The sequence below is a fragment of the Lycorma delicatula genome, chromosome 1 (assembly GCF_047948215.1).
Source record: "Lycorma delicatula isolate Av1 chromosome 1, ASM4794821v1, whole genome shotgun sequence".
Taxonomy (NCBI): Eukaryota; Metazoa; Arthropoda; class Insecta; order Hemiptera; family Fulgoridae; genus Lycorma; species Lycorma delicatula.
In genome coordinates, this window is record NC_134455.1 from 3,575,854 (window position 1) to 3,594,055 (window position 18,202).

Sequence of the window (18,202 nt, forward strand, 5' to 3'; positions counted from 1 at the left end):
ATATATATATGAATTATATAAAATTTTTATGTACATTAAAATATTAATTTACTATTTAAAATAAATTAGGCAGAATGCTAACAGAGTATGTGGGATGGTGCTACTTTATTTAGACCTCATACTAAACTAGCAATAAAAACCCTTGTATTTCTAAGATGAACATAAATTCAATCCTTTATGAATATTAACTACACTTGAAAACAAATGTTTATCTTTACTTGAAAATGGACAATTTTTTCACAGTTTGTAGCAATATCATTCTGGCATTTTAATTCTGCTCTATTCTCTCTAAAAATGCATCCACACCTCACTCTGAAGTTACAGGATCGTTTCTTTAGGACTTATTCTTTTCTTTGTTGAATTATTCAACAAATATGTCAAAACCGATTTAAAAAAACTGGCACATCTTTGTTAAGATTTTAAATGTACTTTTCCTTGAACATTTAAAATATCGTTGTTACCAAATTTAATATCAAATTCTGTTTTTGATATTACAGGGTATTTTCCTCTGAAAGTCATAATCATATTTTTTTGCTAATATTTTTTATTTATAATAATGCTCATAGATAATTTGTAGCTAATAAAAGTTTAGGAAAACCTTATACATTTTTAGGAATGTTGGATATTGACTGAATTAATATATCTCATGATTTTAAGATGAAGATCTTTGTTGTTTGTAGATGAAATTCCCAGTTTTCCTTCTCACATTTTCAGCATAATCAGATTTTAGCTGTATTGGTTAACAATTTCAAAAAAAATCTATGGAGGTACATTACCTTTCAGGGTTTTAGGATACTTGGTTGCCAAATATATAAAAGATCGATTATAATTTTATTGGTATTACTGTAGCTGCTTCATAAAATATATTAAACTACATCATTTTATTTTTACCACTTTCTTACATAAAGTGAAATCATAAAAAATCAGTGTCAATGAATGTTGGACATGCTAAAATGTAGCATATCAGATAAGTTCATAGCATGACAGTTCATAAGAACCAAAAGTTCAAATAAGAAAAAAAACACTAATTAATAATTTAAATTTTGGAATAAGAAGTTTTGGAGCAGTATCTATAAATAGTAATTCAGAAATTAATGAGCAATTAACTTACCTTATTATCTACTTCACTTTCACGATCAACAGTTGTCTCTTTAGCTTTTTCTTCTGTATGATCTTGTAATGTTAACATTTCATTTGTTGCCCTTAAACCTGCTATCAGACTGTTCTGTTGTTTCTAAAAATAGAGAAGAAATAAAAAAAATTGTACAATAATAATCTCATATACAATTTAAAAATTAAACATAAATTTACCCACCAGATCAGTTTATACGTATATTTAAACCTATCACCATAATACAACTTTACAACTGCATTAGAGATTATTTATTTTATAACATAACAGTAAACAATGGGCACATCAAAATGCTAGGTAACATGTCAGCATAAAGTACAATTACTTACACACTTTCACACATTAGAAATTTTGCACCTACATATCTCAGCCTGTAAATTAAAATGTCACAAAACATCTGCACATATAAACACAAAATTAATAACATTTTTATCAACAAATGTATCTACAGATGTGAACACATATGCCAGCGTTTCTTCCATTCTTCCCTCAAAAAATTATTAGAAAGTGATTTCTCAGGTGTAGCCTAAGTTCACTTTTTTTAGCAAATTTTTCTTTATTTCACATATCATCCAAATTGTTGTTCCTTCAATGTTCTCACATCAATGGGAACATGAACAAGTTACAGGATGTCATGTCTGGAAAATATGAAGCCTGCAGTATCATTAGGATGTTGATTTTGACTAAATAATCATGAATTATTAATCAAGTATGAGCCGAAATGCTATTGTGGCGCAAAATCCAAATATTGTTTGCTCACATTAGCTGTGTTTTCTTCAGATTGCCATTTATATAGTAAATGGTGTAAAACTGCTATAACCTTATGGTTCACTGTATAACCTTATGGTAAGAATTCATAATGGATGACGCCACTGTAATAGAAAAAAAAAGTACGGAGAACCTTAACATTTTATCAAACTTTGGCAAGCTTTTTTTCGGCCACGGTTCTTAAGAAAATTTCTATTAGACCTTTATTTCAGTGTCATAACAGATGACCCACATTCTATCAGCTGTAATGACATGTTTGAATTCTGAATCTTCAGCTAAAAATTGTTCTATGATGCTTTTTTGTTGAAAATTTAACAGTTTTGAAACAAATTATGCTGCTACTAGTTTCATATCCAAAATGTCAGTCAAAACGGTTTTATATGAACCATAAGAGAATCCCACCACTTCAGCAACTTCTCTAATAGTGATTATTGATCAGAATGTATTATTTATCTTGGTAAAATAGGTTGTAGACGTGTTAGAATGTCTAACTTTTCTGTTTTTTTCAACCTAAGGCCTTGAGACATGACTTTCTTGAAAATTTATTGTATTACTCATAAATCCTTAGTGTCAACATCATAAATACTTAGTATCATCCTCACCAAAAGCCTTCTCTAAAATCTTCACTACTCGATTGCACTTTATTCCATTTTTACCATAAAATTTAATGCAAATCCTTTGTTCTGTCATTTTCAAACAAAATAAATTACCATTCTTAATAAAATAAATCCTTATCACTTGATATGCCAAATTTGAACGACATGTCTAATGTGGTTGAAAATATTGATAAACTTATTTATTTGATTTCTGTTGTCTCATAATACCTCAGGTCCTAAAGGACGGTAGGTGACACGTCACAGATTATATATGTATGTTAATAAATCCCTACAGAATTGTAATACAAACTGTTTCATTTTGTCTATGAACCTACAACCAGTGAAATAAAATCATTTAGATAAAACAGAAAACTTGGCTATGAGTAATTATCAGTATTAGAAAAGACTCTTATCTACAACATGACATCAAAGTCACCGGAAGCTGTCCTTTGTATTTTTCTCACTCACAGCCTATTTTTATTTCATCCAAGTATATTTTTATTGATTACTTTGTAGTCATTTTATGTTTAGTTTTCACTGTGACAACTGTTCAGTATATAAAAGTTTCACGTACAGCAAAAATATAGAATAACTGAAAAAAGAGACTGCTTTCATTCACTGCTGCAGAAAATTTACGTAAAGGAGCATGGAAATTGTGCAACAGGCAGAAAATTTGATACAGTAAAGCACTAAGTTTGTGAGTGATGAAAGAAAGAACAAAAATGTTTCAGAGCCAGTAAAAATAACAGATCATTTTGGTGGAAAAAATGAAATATAAAAAAATAGAAGAAAAATTTGCAATGCTTATAAAGTATGTACCACAGTTTAGATTCATGATTTCTACAGACATGCGTTGGATGAAAGCCCTGGAATCGCAGATGGATAAATATCAGTACGGATGGATTTGAGTCTTAACTGGGTATACCAATTTCTTTGCTGACACAGTTTCTTTGTTTGAAGAAGGATGATAATAGCACAGCAGATACCAGAAACATACGAAAACAAATGACAGAATTTCAAAGATATATTATAAATTTATGCAAAAAGAACAATTATTTCCTAAATCAAATTAAGAATGTGATCCAACACCGGTGACTTTTGAAATACCATCAACAACAATAACTGAAAGTGTAGAAGATGCAAACAGTGTAGACATAAACTGTTGGTTACGAAAAACAAAACTGTTAAGAATACTTTTGGAACGAAAGAAAATACAGTATGCAATTTTGGACACCCCCCAGCATACAATTTTTAAAAGAAAGTCTCTACCAAAAAGTAAAAACTTTTCAGCAGATATTTTCATATAAGCCCAAGAAAAGGGATGAATGAATAATGAATTAGTACTGAACTGAATTAAATGCATCTGGGATTGTTGATCAAAGCTTTATTATGAAAATCTTCCTTGTAATGGACAGTTTTAGGGGTCATACAACCATTGATGTAAAGCAAAGAATGATTGCTAGTGTGATATGGTTAATATTTCAGATGGAATATCATCTATTCTTCAAGCTCCAGATATCTATGTAAACAGACTATAAAAACAATCTCCCTAAACAATACACACACTGGAAGTCCAACATGACAAAAGAGACATCATCTGGTAAAATTAAGAAAGCGTCTTAAATACAGATTTATGAGTGGATTATTGTGGCTTGGTCAGAAGTATGAGCTGATTAAAAAATTGTTCAAGAGATATATTTTGAACACTGATTATGAAGATAATTGCAATTCTATGGATGATGGAAACTAGAACACTGATTACAGAATTAGGTAAATAACTATTATAATTTCGATGTTTTTAATTAAATATTTCCAGTATACACTGATTTAATAACATAAAGCAAATAACAAATACTATTTATTATACATTCAATCTTCTATGTTAATTTTGTAAATAAAATGCAAAGTAGCAAATTTTTTTTACTACTTCCAATTTTCCAAACCTGGGTGTACTTGGTACATGGAAGTATAAAGTATTTATGGAGCTATTAATGATTAAAACATTTTAATGGACTCCATTCTGAAACTTTCAAAGGTGATTTTCAAACTTATTTATTTTGTACAAGATGTTAATGGGTATTGGTTGATGTTGGGTAAATTACAAAAATTAAACATAGCTCGTTTGCCAAAGTATTGGACTTGTAATTTATCACTTAAATGAATTTTTGGTTTCTCTTCAAAACTTAAAGATTAGTAAACCTTACATTGATTAAAGAAAATTCAATATCATGCAACATAATGTTATAACATAATACAATAATATAATTAATAATGTAATATAATGCAATTCATCATGTTATAATGATTTTAAAAACATGAGATCATAATATTAGTACACTGAATTTATCACTACATTTTTCGCAATTAAGATATATAAAAAACAAAGCTAATACAGTTCTTAATGAAATCTATAAAATTGACAAGATTGACAAAGCTTTGAATGAAACAAATCTGAATATATAAAACACAATATTAAATACACAACATGTAATGATATGGAACTTGATTTAGATGAAGACAGTATATTATTTTCTTATGAAAATGTTTTTGACGCATTACATAAATGTTCACTAATCATACCCATTTACCATGTATTTTTGTGAAAAATTATGCTTCAAAATAGAAGTAACATCAGTAATCTTTGAAAACCACTAAAAACAAAATCTTGGTCAAAATTAATGAAATATACCCAATCTTTGGGATTAGAATGTGATTATGTATGTGCATATTGTTTACAGAACAATATGATTTTCAGTACCAAAGATGCAATTGATTTGTTTTGTTAATTACTAACACATTACGTATTAACCGGACTATGAACCACATTGTATTTCTTTCAGTAAATAATAATAGTAGTGAATAATTGTTAACAATAACAGTTCATATTTTTACTGATGTATACCAACATTAATAAATTACAGTCTTTAACTCAAACACTAATTTTTAAACAATACATAAAATATTTCAGCATCGTAGCAGTTAATAAAGCACACTTACTTTACTTTTTAATGGTACATAACATTAAACAATATTAATTATTTATGAACAACATTTTATAAATTATTATTCACTCCAATTCAAATCAATATGTAACAACTTGTATAATTATGAATAAAATGGGCACAATGAGAGAAATGTAACAAGAGAGAAAGAAAACGTGAATGAGTCGCAGGCAGAACATCCGCACCCAGTAGAAGTCTGACCTGCACTGACAAAAGGTGGTGTGATGAAAAGATGGAGAAGCAAACTAGGCCATAGACAGAAGAGTGTGTGTGTTGATGACAACAGGTAGTGTGCAAGTGTTAGTGCGGAAAGAAACAGCATAACGAGAAGTTTGGGAATGATTAGAGAAATGTGGGGAATTCGGGAACGATAAACATGACATTGATTTTTTTTTAATAAACAAGCAGACTATTAAAAGAATTACGTAAGACTGATAAGATACTTTCTGAATACGAACAAGTTGAGGAATGACATCATCGCAGACAAAGAAAATTAGACTTCTAGGAACTTTGACAACATTAAAATTGGAGATAACAAAACAGTTATGACTAATTTGGCTAAATAGAAATTTTTTTTATGAATCATTATGACCACAGCAGACAAAATAGAAAATTACGGTGAACTTGACACTACGAGAAGACCTTGAATTTATTGGATTAAAGCATTGGCGTAAACATACTGGGGGGCGAGCGAGCAAAATCAAGCAGAGAAGACCAGAGGGTGAATCTTATTCACAGGTGACGGATCTTATTTCACGAGTGACAAAACCAGAAGACAAATACCATCTTTACCAGAAAATTTTTCAGACATAACACCAATGGGCCAACAAAGAGTACTAGAAGATTTCAACATGACAAGATCACCAACAGCAAGGTTGGGTTGGGATTTGTTCAATTTTGAACGAGAAGTGAGCTCATGCAGATATTCTTTAGACCATTGATTCCAGAAATTTTGAATTTTTGCTGTAGAAGAGTCCAGCGAACACGAAGAGAGAGATTTGAATCAATGGGTTTTTCGGGAAGTCCAAGGATTGGAGACCCAATGAGAAAGTGTCCAAGAGAAAGGATGCAGAATTCCTCAGCAGGATCTGGGGAAAGAGAAGTAAGAGGCCGACTATTCAATATTGCCTCAATACGAGCAAAGATTGTGGAAAATTCTTCAAAGGTAAACAGGGTGTCATCAAAGGTTCGAAGCAGTAGTCTTGGCTGACTTAACAGTGGCTTCCCACAAACCTCCAAAGTTGGGAGCATATGGCGGATTAGAGTGCCAAGTGATGCCTTGAGATGATAAACTGGTGAAAATTTCATCTTGGGAGTTAACAAGTAGAGTCTAAATTTCCTTTAAATGTCTTGAAGCGCCGAAAAAATTTGTTCCATTGTCAAAGTATATCGTATGAGGAAGGGCTCGACGTGACGTAAAGCGTTGAAGTGCAGCAAGAAAGGCTTGAGCAGATAAATCAGATACAAATTCCAAGTGTGCTGCTTTTGTGGACAAACAGATAAAAATACATAAATATCCCTTTTGAATTTTGCAGTTTCTTAAGTTGGAAGATTTATAAAGAAAAGGTCCGGCAAAGTCAGTGCCTACAGCAGAGAAGGCTCGTTGAGGAACGACCCGATCAGCAGAAAGATCAGCCATGATTGGTTGAATTGAGTAAGGTCTAAAACGTTGACAAGTCAAACAATTTTTTATGTTTTGACGAATTACTGTGCGTGCAGAGATGATCCAAAATCATTGAGCGACGAGCGCTTGAGTGTGGCGAGGACCACAGTGCATGCCATCAAGATGATGTTTCCTAATGAGAAGTCTAGATAAATTTGAATTTTTAGCCAATAACAGTTGATGTTTTGAGTCATAGTCAAGTGACAATTGTTGAAGACGTCCACCAACGCGAATTAAGTGATTGTTGTCGAGAAAAAGCGAAAGAGTTACAAGAGAAGAGGGCATGCTTTTCTTGTCAAGATCTTGAATTTGCGTAGAGAAATGTTCTTGCTGAACTATGTGCACACAAAAATGAAGAGCAAAATTAAGCGTTTTCGCAGAAGGTGATACGTGGCATGAATTCTGAAGTGAGTTCAAAAGTTAAGCAATGATAGGATGGGGAAATTTTGGAAAGGAATTTGAAAATATGAAGAATGACATTTAACAGATAAGGAAAGGATGAAAATTTATCAACGACAAGAGAAAACATGGATTTCGATTCAACAGGAGGAGAACTAGACAATAAGGAGATGGGAGAGGAGAGATTTATGTCAAAAGGAGAGTTTTCCAGGGATGAAGATGCAGAGTTGAAAGAATAGATCTGAGGAATAGTTTTCTTAGACTTGGAAAGAGGTATGTGAAGGATAGGAACGTGGAAAGCTGATGGACCATTCCACCAGGAATCACAAGAAGAAAGCTGTGAGGCAGATGTTCCTCGAGACGCGATGTCAGAAGCATTACTTGAAGATTTTACATGATGCCAAGAATGGGGTGAATTAATTTCCAAAATTTGACTGACACGGTTAGTCTCGTAGGTCTGTAACTTGTATGTAGGAGTTGAAATCCATGATAAAACAATTTTAGAATCGGAGAATAAATTGTAGTTGGAGACATGATTTTGGTTGAATGAGGAAAGAAAATGTTTTAATAACACAGCGAGAAGAACAGCAGAGTTAAGCTCAAGTCGAGGAATGGTGATTTTCTTGAGAGGGGCTACGCATGATTTGGCGGCAACAAGCTGAAAAGAAATAAACTTTTCTGGAATAGACGTGTGCAGATACAAAGCTGCGGCATATCCCTTTGATGAACCGTCACAAAATCCGAGTATTACTTGCTTGAAGCTGCCTTGAGGAAAGGCACGAGGTATTTTGACATGATTCAAATCAGAGATGTCGCAGGTGATTTGCAACCATTGTAGAGTGAGTTCTTCAGAAAGAGGTTCGTCCCAGTCGAGGTTTGCAAGCCAAATCTGTTGCATAAATAATTTAAGAGAAAACGTCACAGGCGTGACCATCCAAGAGGATCGAAGATTCTTGCTATGTATGACAAAAGAGAACGTTTCGTGATTTTATCTTGGAAAGGGATGATCTGCAATTGAAATTGATCACTACTGGCAAGAAATTGTACACCTAATATGTTAAAGTTATTTTCTGAGGCCTGAAAAATGGAGCCATTTACAAGAAAGCCTGAAGGAAAATTTTCTAAGAGTGATGGCTGATTGGAGTTCCATTTTCTCAACTCAAAGCCACCAAGTGATAATAATTTTACCAGTTCGTCTACGAGTTGTTTTGCAGTGTCAATATCGGCAGAGCCAGTAACTAAGTCATCAACATAGGTATGATTCGATAAAGCATGAGCAGCAAGAAGAAATTTGGATCCCTCATCAGTAACAAGTTGTTGAAGTACACGTTGGGCAAGATACGTTGAAGGTTTCAAAACGTAGGTTACGGTGTTTAATTCGAATTCTTTGACACGAAAAGAAGAATCAGGATGCCAAAAAATATGTTGGAGCTTTCTGTCCTGAGGTAGGACGACCTACATGGAAGACATTTGTTGCAAAGTGCATCAGTGAAGTGGAAGATTTAACAAAGGAATGCACCTGGCATCAAGTTTCATCAGCATCCAATCCTGCGGATATGGTGTCACGCGGAGTCACTCCTCAAGGTTTCATAAATAACGAGTTATGGTGGCATGGTCCGTCTTGGTTGATAGAAACCCCATCACAATGGCCGTCACTTACATTTGTGGCAACCTTAATTAGTGATATTCCTGAAATGCATCCTACCGTAAGTTTTGTTGCATCCACCTGCTCAGACGACATTTTGAAGGAATAATCTATACTTCCACGAGTCCAGCGAAAAATTGCATATTGTCTTTGTTTTATAAAAGATTGTAAAGGTTCAAAGAATTCACAAAATTTTGGGCCACTCACTACTAAGGAATTAAAAACATCCTTAAACACTTGTATAAAATTAGTTCAATGCGTCTGTTATTCCCAAGAACTCACGAATTTGGAAAGTGGACAGGAATTAGCTACTAAATCAACTATACGTGACTTGCACTCATTGATAATGCTGGTCTTCTTAGAGTTGGAGGAAGGCTACAAAATTCTGAGCTTCCATTTCACAAATACATCAAATCATCTTACCACCGCGTCATCATCTTACGCGACTACTAACTGAGCAAGAGCATAAACGACTTATGCATGCTGGTTCACAGTTATTGATCAGCTCATTTCGATCCAACAATTGGATACCTTCGGCGAGAAGGATTATAAGAAACATTCTACATAAATGTACACGTTGTTTTCGGTTATCAGCAAAACCACATAACCAGCTCATGGGAAGTCTACCTAGCAAGCAAGTTGTTCCTGCACGGCCCTTCCTTAACACGGGTGTGGACTTGCTGGCCCATTCTTCATAAAATCTGGCACGTGTCGCAGCAAAGGTCGCATTAAATGTTACGTTTCAGTATTTGTTTGCCTTATTACGCATGCCATTCACTTAGAACTCGTAAGTGACTTAACTTCTGATGCTTTCCTAGCAGTTCTTCGTCGATTCATGTCACGCCAAGGAATCTGTGCAAATATCAATAGTGACAACAGCTCAAATTTTGTCGGTGCCTGTAACAAGCTTTGTGAAAACTGTACCATGCTGAAAAATAATAATACAGCCATTTTGGAGAATCTGTCAGTGGATTGTTGTCAATGGCATTTTAACCCTCCTAGCGCACACCATTTTGGCGGCATGTGGGAAAGTGCAGTCAAGGCAATGAAATACCATCTCCGTCGCATTGCTGGTAATAATTGTCTAATGTTTGAAGAAATTATGACACTACTTACGCAAGTAGAAGCTTGTTTAAATTCTAGGCCATTGTCCAAATTATCAGATGATCCTATAGATCATTCCTACCTTACTCCTGGCCATTTCCTGGTTGGAGAACCTCTCACCATCCTCCCAGACCCTGACCTGAGTGATATGGATGTGAATAGACTAAGTAGATGGCAACTGGTCCAGCAACTCACTCGACAACTGTGGCGAAAATGGTCTACCGAATACTTGACATCTTTGGAGCAGTGAGGAAAATGGTCATCATCCAACCGAAATCTGCAAAAGGGTGAAGTCATTCTCATCAAAGACGATCAACTCCCACCTTTAAAATGGAAATTAGCGGTAATTGAAGACCTTCACCCAAGTGCTGATGGCCATGTAAGAGTGTTTCAGTTCGAACAGCTCACGGTGCAATGTTTAAACGACCTATTGTTAAGATTTGCCCACTTCCAACAGGAGACAAAGATGAATAAGTCTTTGTGTAATGTTTTCTTGTTATTGTTTTTATGTGCTATTATTGGCAGTGTCAGAGTTTGTGTTGTTACATTGTTGAATTTATGGTGTGAATAATTTTTTGTGTTATTACTTGTTTGCTCAGGCAGATCTAGGCCTGACGTGCTGGATATCGCAGTCCTGAAGGGGGGTACCCTCCCATTCATGATTGAAACGATAGAAGACCTCAGCTCGGACCATTCCCCTGTCCTGTTGGAACTAGGTCAGGCAGGGGGTGGCCGAGATCCCCCGCCTATACCCCGAAGGTCAGTCAACTGGAAAAGGTTCTACGAGACCCTCCAGCGGGAGTACAGGCCGGTAAATCCTGAGCTCCTGAACACCCCGGAGGAAATCGACGACACTGTCGGGCGCGTCACGTCGTCAATGACCGAGGCCCTGGCAGGCAGCTCATCGGCCAAAACTCGAGCAGTTGTTCGAAACGACCTCCCTCCTCATATCTCCGAAGCCATAACGGAGAAACGACGACTGAGGAGGAGATATCGAATCACCCTGTCCCCCGCTGATAAGCGGGCCTTTTATAATCAAACGGACAGGGTAAAACAACTGCTGACAAGCCATCGAGAGGATTCGTGGAACGAATACCTCGCCTCGGTCTCTGACGACATCTCCTCGGTGTTCAGGTTGAACAGGAGACTGCGAGAAGGGAAGAAGCCTCGCCATCCGGTTGTGGGGCAGCGAGGTTTTCTTGCATACTCGGAGGCGGAGAGGGCCGAGGTATTCGCCGATACCTTGGAGGAGCAGTTCACTCCAAACCCCCCTCCCTCCCCGAACGACGAGCACACAACCGAGGTGGAATCCTTTCTTGTAGATTATTTCTCACAGGTGGAGGACGCCCCTCTAGAGATTGACCAAGTCACTGAAGCGGAAGTTTTCGCAGCCATTAAGGCCACAAGCCCCGACAAGGCCCCGGGTGTCGACGGGATCAGCGCCCGTGCATTCCGGAACATACCGGCCTCCGTGATTACAGCAATTTCGGTGATATTCACGTCCATTTTGTACGTTGGATATTTCCCGAATTGTTGGAAAACGGCCAAAGTCGTATGTTTACCCAAACCGGGGAAAAGTTTACTTTTCCCACGGAATTATAGGCCAATCTCCCTGTTACCGGTATTGTCTAAGTTGTTCGAGAGGATTTTTCTCGAAAAACTGAGGCGATACATGGAGGGAGAAGTGCGGCCCGAGCAATTTGGGTTCAGGGAGGGTCACTCAACCACCCTCCAACTGGAAAAAATAATAGACGACCTTGTCGGAGGCCTGAACAGGAAACGGGTGACTGCAGCCGTTTTTCTGGATGTGGCCAAGGCCTTTGACAAAGTTTGGCATAGCGGGCTGCTTTATAAGCTAGCGCGATCGGCGATCCCGTACCGCTATGTCAGACTGATGCGGTCATATCTGCTAGACCGACATTTTGTCGTGCGCGTAGGGGAAACGATTTCCTCTACCAGAGAAATAGCCGCTGGGGTTCCCCAAGGAGCAGTACTTTCCCCGTTCTTGTACACTTTGTACGTGAACGATATGCCGCTGTCGGAAGGGGTCAAAACGGCCCTTTATGCAGACGACACGGCATATTTCTACGAATCCGCAAATGTGGATTACGCGGTCCGGAGGCTCCAAAGGCAGCTGGACTTAGTGGAACCGTGGCTCGACATGTGGAGAATCAGGGTCAACGGTGAAAAATCGGTGGCCGTGATGTTCACATGCAAGACACGAAAACCGACCAGAGAGCTGGAAATCTCAGGGGAGAAAATCCCTTTTGAGAAAACAGTTAAGTACCTGGGGGTGGTGTTGGACAGGCGGCTTACCTTCGGCGAACATGTAAATTATGCGACCCGGAGGGCTAAGGCCGCCAGAGCCTCGCTATACCCAGTGCTGAACAGTGCCAGCCCGTACCCACTGGCAATTAAGCTCCTCATTTTTCGGCTGTACGTACTGCCGATTCTAACATATGCTTACCCGGCATGGGGGGCAGTGTTGAGCTCCTCGCTTCAAAAGAAGATCGAGGCCGTCCAAAACATCGCGTTGCGGACGATCTTTGGAGCTCCGTGGTTCGTCAGGAACGCCACTCTCCGATCTGATGCGAGATTTCAATCCGTGTCCGAGGTGGGGGTGGCGCAGGCGCGCAGACTGTTCGGGAGAGCGGCTGTGTCCGAACACAGTCATCTTCGGGACATCTGCCGAGAGGACCCAACTCCGACAGTTGTAAGGAAGCGGCCTCACGCCGTACTGGACGAACCACCGTGATGGTGCGGTGCGGTAGCCGAAAATCGACAAACCAGGCTTAGGGGCCTCCATATCGCATCAGCCATAAACGGAATAGTGCGTCAGACGCGTTTCCGGGGTCGCGAGTGAAAAGTTTTCGCGAGTTATATAGTTTGAAGACGTCAAACACGGTAAGTCGCGCATAAAACAAAAACGCGGTCTAAATTTAAAAAAACTTACAGTAAGACAAAATATCCCAGCAATTGTGACTCCTCCGGAAAAGGGGACGCATTGCTCCCTCCTTATAGCTAGTGCCCCGTTGTGGCGTATTCCTGCTAGCCTATTAAAGAGTTAGCACCGAAAGGACTTCAGTGGACGGTCTGAAGGGGAATTACGTCGGGAGGACAGGTTGCATAAGCCTAGCCTTCCGCGGTCGGCCCATGAAATGGGTTCAATAACGCTGGTTTAACAACGGATTGGAATGCAATTAAATCCGTCTTAAATTTACTAAAATAATAATAGACAAAACTTGAAAAATTAGATCCGAGATTAAAAAAAAAAAAATAACCCTTTTAAAAACAAGCCCGATTAGAATGATCCAGCAGCAAGGGACTCTGTCCAGGTTCTGCGATAAAGTAGGGAGTAATAGACTCCTGCCAACTTTGCATTCCATTCCATTACTTGTTTGCATTGACAATTTGCATATATATTTTACATTGATGAATTTGTAATTATTTTCCATGTATTATTTTTAGGTTTCGGTTTTGATTTTGTATTTTATCAGTTAAATTATATTCTTTATCAAGTGTTATATTTTTATTGTTTTAGTAATTGTTATTTATTATTTGCAATGTAATCTTAGGTTACTTGATTTGTATTTGTTGTTTTGGACATTATTAAAATATGTTTTTTGGTGGGCGGTATGGTTGATGTTCTGCATGTCTTTAAGGTTCAGCGCGCTCTATTGCGAGCGGCTGGCAAGTTACACACTCGGTAAGAAGAGGTCGAGGGGTACGAATCGTGTGGACTTTGTGTAATGGACATGAGTGTTGGCTTGATTATTCCCTCTTGCGGGTCATAAATAGTTATATTTCATTATTTGTTTACGATCTACTTACAGACGATTTATATTATCACATATGTTAGTTTACGATTCTATGTTCCGATGTTTTTATAATAAGTGTTTCAATTAGTTTACAGTAATAAATGTATGCCTTTCACGCATCCAGTGATTTAATTCAGACACCTAATACAGTCCACCTTTAGAGTAATTACCTTGTGTTTCCTGGAATTATGAACACATAATTCTAAACATCTCAATCCATTCTTAAGACACAAATTTTACTTGAAGAAACATAAAATGGGGAACAGAAAGAAAATTAAGCGAGATAGAGCATTTGTCCATATGAACATTTTTGTTATTTTGATATGAAGTAACCTGAATCAACCCATAATCCCTTAAGTTACTGCAACACCTCCTGGGACACTATATATATATAATTATTTTTTTCAGAATTAAATTAAAATTTATCAGAATGAAAAATATATTCCAAACATGATAGCTGACTAAAATATACATTATTTCAAATTCAAAATTTTTGTTGCCAGGTGGCTAGTAGTAACAACTATGCAAAAGTATTTGTTAAGATGAGTCAAACAAAATTTTTAGATAATATTTCAATCATTCCAAACATTTTTAGCTATGCAAATATGTCTTCATTATCCAAATACAGTTTCACTGTTGCATTACTATTATGATAAAAATACTGCTGAATTTACGGCTGAAAATATGCTGAATTTACGGTATCTACTAATATACTGTATTAAACTGTAACTGCCAATGTAAAATACCATGGATATATTCATTTTTAAATATGCATTCAAAGAACAATTATACCAGTGTAATAAATGTATATAATTTAACTCAAATTCACTTTTTGATAACATTCTAAATCTGTCAAAAATTAAAAATAAATAAATAAACACACCAGCAGTAAATCTGTTGATATCAGAATGCAATGAAAATTGCTGAACACTGATTAAGGCTAAAGATGGCTTTGTGTAACTGAAAACATTTGGTTTAAATAAAATTGTCTATACATCAAAAACCTAGTTTGCTTTGACAAGATAAAACCTTTCTTTCAATTTCTTATTATTCTAGATATTAAACTATCCATAACTTAGTATAACTGAATGTCACTTACACTAACTGCACGAATTTTCTTAAGACAACCTTCTAGCCACGTTCTTATGGTCTGTTTTGCCACTTCCTCTTCTATAATATATTCAAACTCCTCTCTGGCTAATAACTCTTCCAACTGTAGAGCTTTTCTGATATCCACAGAGCGATAAGACAGCATACTGTTAAAATTATTATAAATTAGTGTTAAAAGTTGGTATATAGAGGTTATATAATGTTTTTAAATACATTTGACAAAAGAGAAGAGTACCAGATGATTGTGGATTGGGTGATTTAGTCCCTTACTTTAAAAAGGCAATATAAGAAAAAACAAGTTTAATACAGTAATATTCCATTACAAAGAATTATAATTTCCTATAATTTTTGCTGATAATGAATAAGTTAGACCTGAAAATGTACAAAATCAGTTTGGATGCAAGGAATGAACAAATGATATTACACTGTCTGAAAATGAGCATTTGCAAAGGCGAAAGTAATGGTAGATAGGGGAAAGGATTTGTTAAATGATGCGACTTTAGAGAATATAACACTGAAGAAGGTACAAAGAAAAATTTACTTATCTCGGTGTAGAATATTTGGACAGGTGGTAGTTCATTAGTAGGTCGAGGAAAGAGAGCAGATTTTCTAAAGTATAAAATAATATTGTTGAAGAACCCACGAAGGAAAAATGCTAGTGTATACAATGTATTAACATGGCTAAAGTTACTCATATGACAAAGATGTGAGTAATGTCTGACAGGAAGTGAAATAGCATTCAATGGGGGAGATGAAGTTTTTGAGATTAATATTGTACAATACAAGAAGGAATAGAATGAAGGTATGTAAAATTAATAAAGCAATGCATATAAAAAGTGTAGGAAAAAAGCAGATTAAGAAGTCTGGATGTATGAAGAGGTTGAAAGAAATAAAATACTTACGAAAACAACAGGGATGGAATTAGAAAGAATGTGACAGAGAGGAAGACAACGAATCAATTGAGAGATTGTGTTAGGAGTTGTGTAGAAGAGGTATTTCATAGAAGTTGGTGAAGTAGGAATGATAGAAAAAGACAGTGAAATTTGAGTTATGATCAGAAGTAAGAATTAGAAACGTGTGTGTGTATATATACATCATATACATATAAAATGATTTAATATAACTGCCTAGGAAGATGAAATATTCTACAAAAATTGATGTGTGCAATTTTATAAAACATTTTCTTGTACTGAAATATTAAATCTTTGCTGATTACAGGGTTCAAAGCAAATAAACTATTTTCAACTAAGAGCATATTTAACAAAGATTGAGGATAAAACACTGAAGAAGAATTGAAACATTCAACTAAATTTTATATATATAAAAATAAAATCAAACATAAATGCACAAATTACACAGTTAATTATGAAAATAACTCTAGCTTAAGTTATTAAAATATATAAAATAATTTAAAAAAAAATTTAATACTTGCATCAATATTTAGCAAATAATAGGTTTTGCTATTTAATAATAGTTGAATAAAAAAAAGTTGTATTAAACTCTGATATATTGTAAAATTTACACACATTTCTGATGATTAAGATACCTTTAAAAAACCATAATTTTTGAAAAAAATGTATTCCTTCTAAATGATTCATTTTAAATGTACTTAAAATATACTTCTTTGAATACCTGACTAGTGCATTTGAAAAATAGCTATAGTATAAGTTTTTCATATTTAAAATCTTATTAAATCAAACTAATCTATTTTGATTATATTTCTTGTAGATTGGTTATTTTATTCCCTACCACAAAAAATATTAAAATCTGTTATAATTACATTTAAAACTGAGATTAACAAACTTTACTTGGATTAGAGCTTTGCCCATTCAATGAAAATGCTTAGCACAGTACTACTCAATTTTACAAATTTAAATATAATTCCTATTTACAAATAATACACACACACACAAACAATATATATATATATATATATATATATACAAATGTTAAGTTCGTTTGTGTACGCTTCAAAAACTCAAAATGTTCTGCACCGATTGAGCTCAAATTTTAGCACGATATATAACCGGCATCAAAGATTGTTTTCATCTATTTTTAATAAATATATCTATCTATTTTTAATTTGAAATGTAAACAAAGGAAAACGAATCAGATCAATGCAAGATGGCCGCTGTCAAACACAATGACCAAATTTCTTTGAATTATATTTAACAGCTAAAACATCTGTATTTTATTTTTTTTAAAATACGATTAAAAAAAATTTAGCACGATATATAGCCCGCATCAAAGATTGTTTTTATCTATTTTTAATAAATCTATCTATCTATTTTTAATTTGTACAGTTTTTTAATAAATAAAAGGTTAATAAATCAGATGGAAATGTAAACAAAGGAAAAGCAATCAGATCAATGCAAGATGGCTGCTGTCAAACACACGACCAATCACAAAGAGCCCGTATGGCCGTTGCCAATGAAAACAAAATCACAACTGATTAGGTAACAAATTTCTTTGAATTATATTTAACAGCTAAAACATCTGTATTTTATTAAAAAAAACACCAAAACAAAAAGAAAAGCCAGCAAGAAGGATGACTTACAGTAAATAAATTAAAACACCCAACTTTCTTATAGCCCAGATAGACTTAAGACTATGCAAACAAAAAAAGTCAAAATAACCAAATACACAGAAAATAATATCCCTACATAATGACCAAAAAATCCTTTGTTAGGTTAAATATTCACTTTTGTCTGAATTTACAGAAGGCATTTACAACGAAGCATTGATAAATATTGAAGACAAGTGCTTAGCTAATGCAAATAAAGTTCTTAGTCAATTGGGAATGCCAGCACCCACCCGAGCTGCGATTGCTTCATTTGATGTGGATTTACGCCATGAACAGAGTTACAACATTGGTGATCGTCAGTCATATGTCCAATCAAACATTCCCAAATTAACGCGTGAACAGAAAGGCATTTATGATCGCATAATGCAAATGATAAATGAC

General features: G+C 35.3%; 1 protein-coding gene across 1 annotated transcript in view; it reads right to left on the reverse strand.

Annotated features, from left to right (window-relative positions):
* na (sodium leak channel non-selective protein na) overlaps positions 1-18,202 on the reverse strand; it is a 231,003-nt gene that overhangs the window by 18,181 nt on the left and 194,620 nt on the right. The window contains exons 27-28 of the mRNA XM_075361924.1: positions 15,227-15,383; positions 1,112-1,234 (exon numbers count right to left, since the gene is read on the reverse strand). Of these exons, the coding sequence (XP_075218039.1) occupies positions 1,112-1,234; positions 15,227-15,383 (280 nt within the window). The remainder of the gene's footprint in view (positions 1-1,111; positions 1,235-15,226; positions 15,384-18,202) is intronic.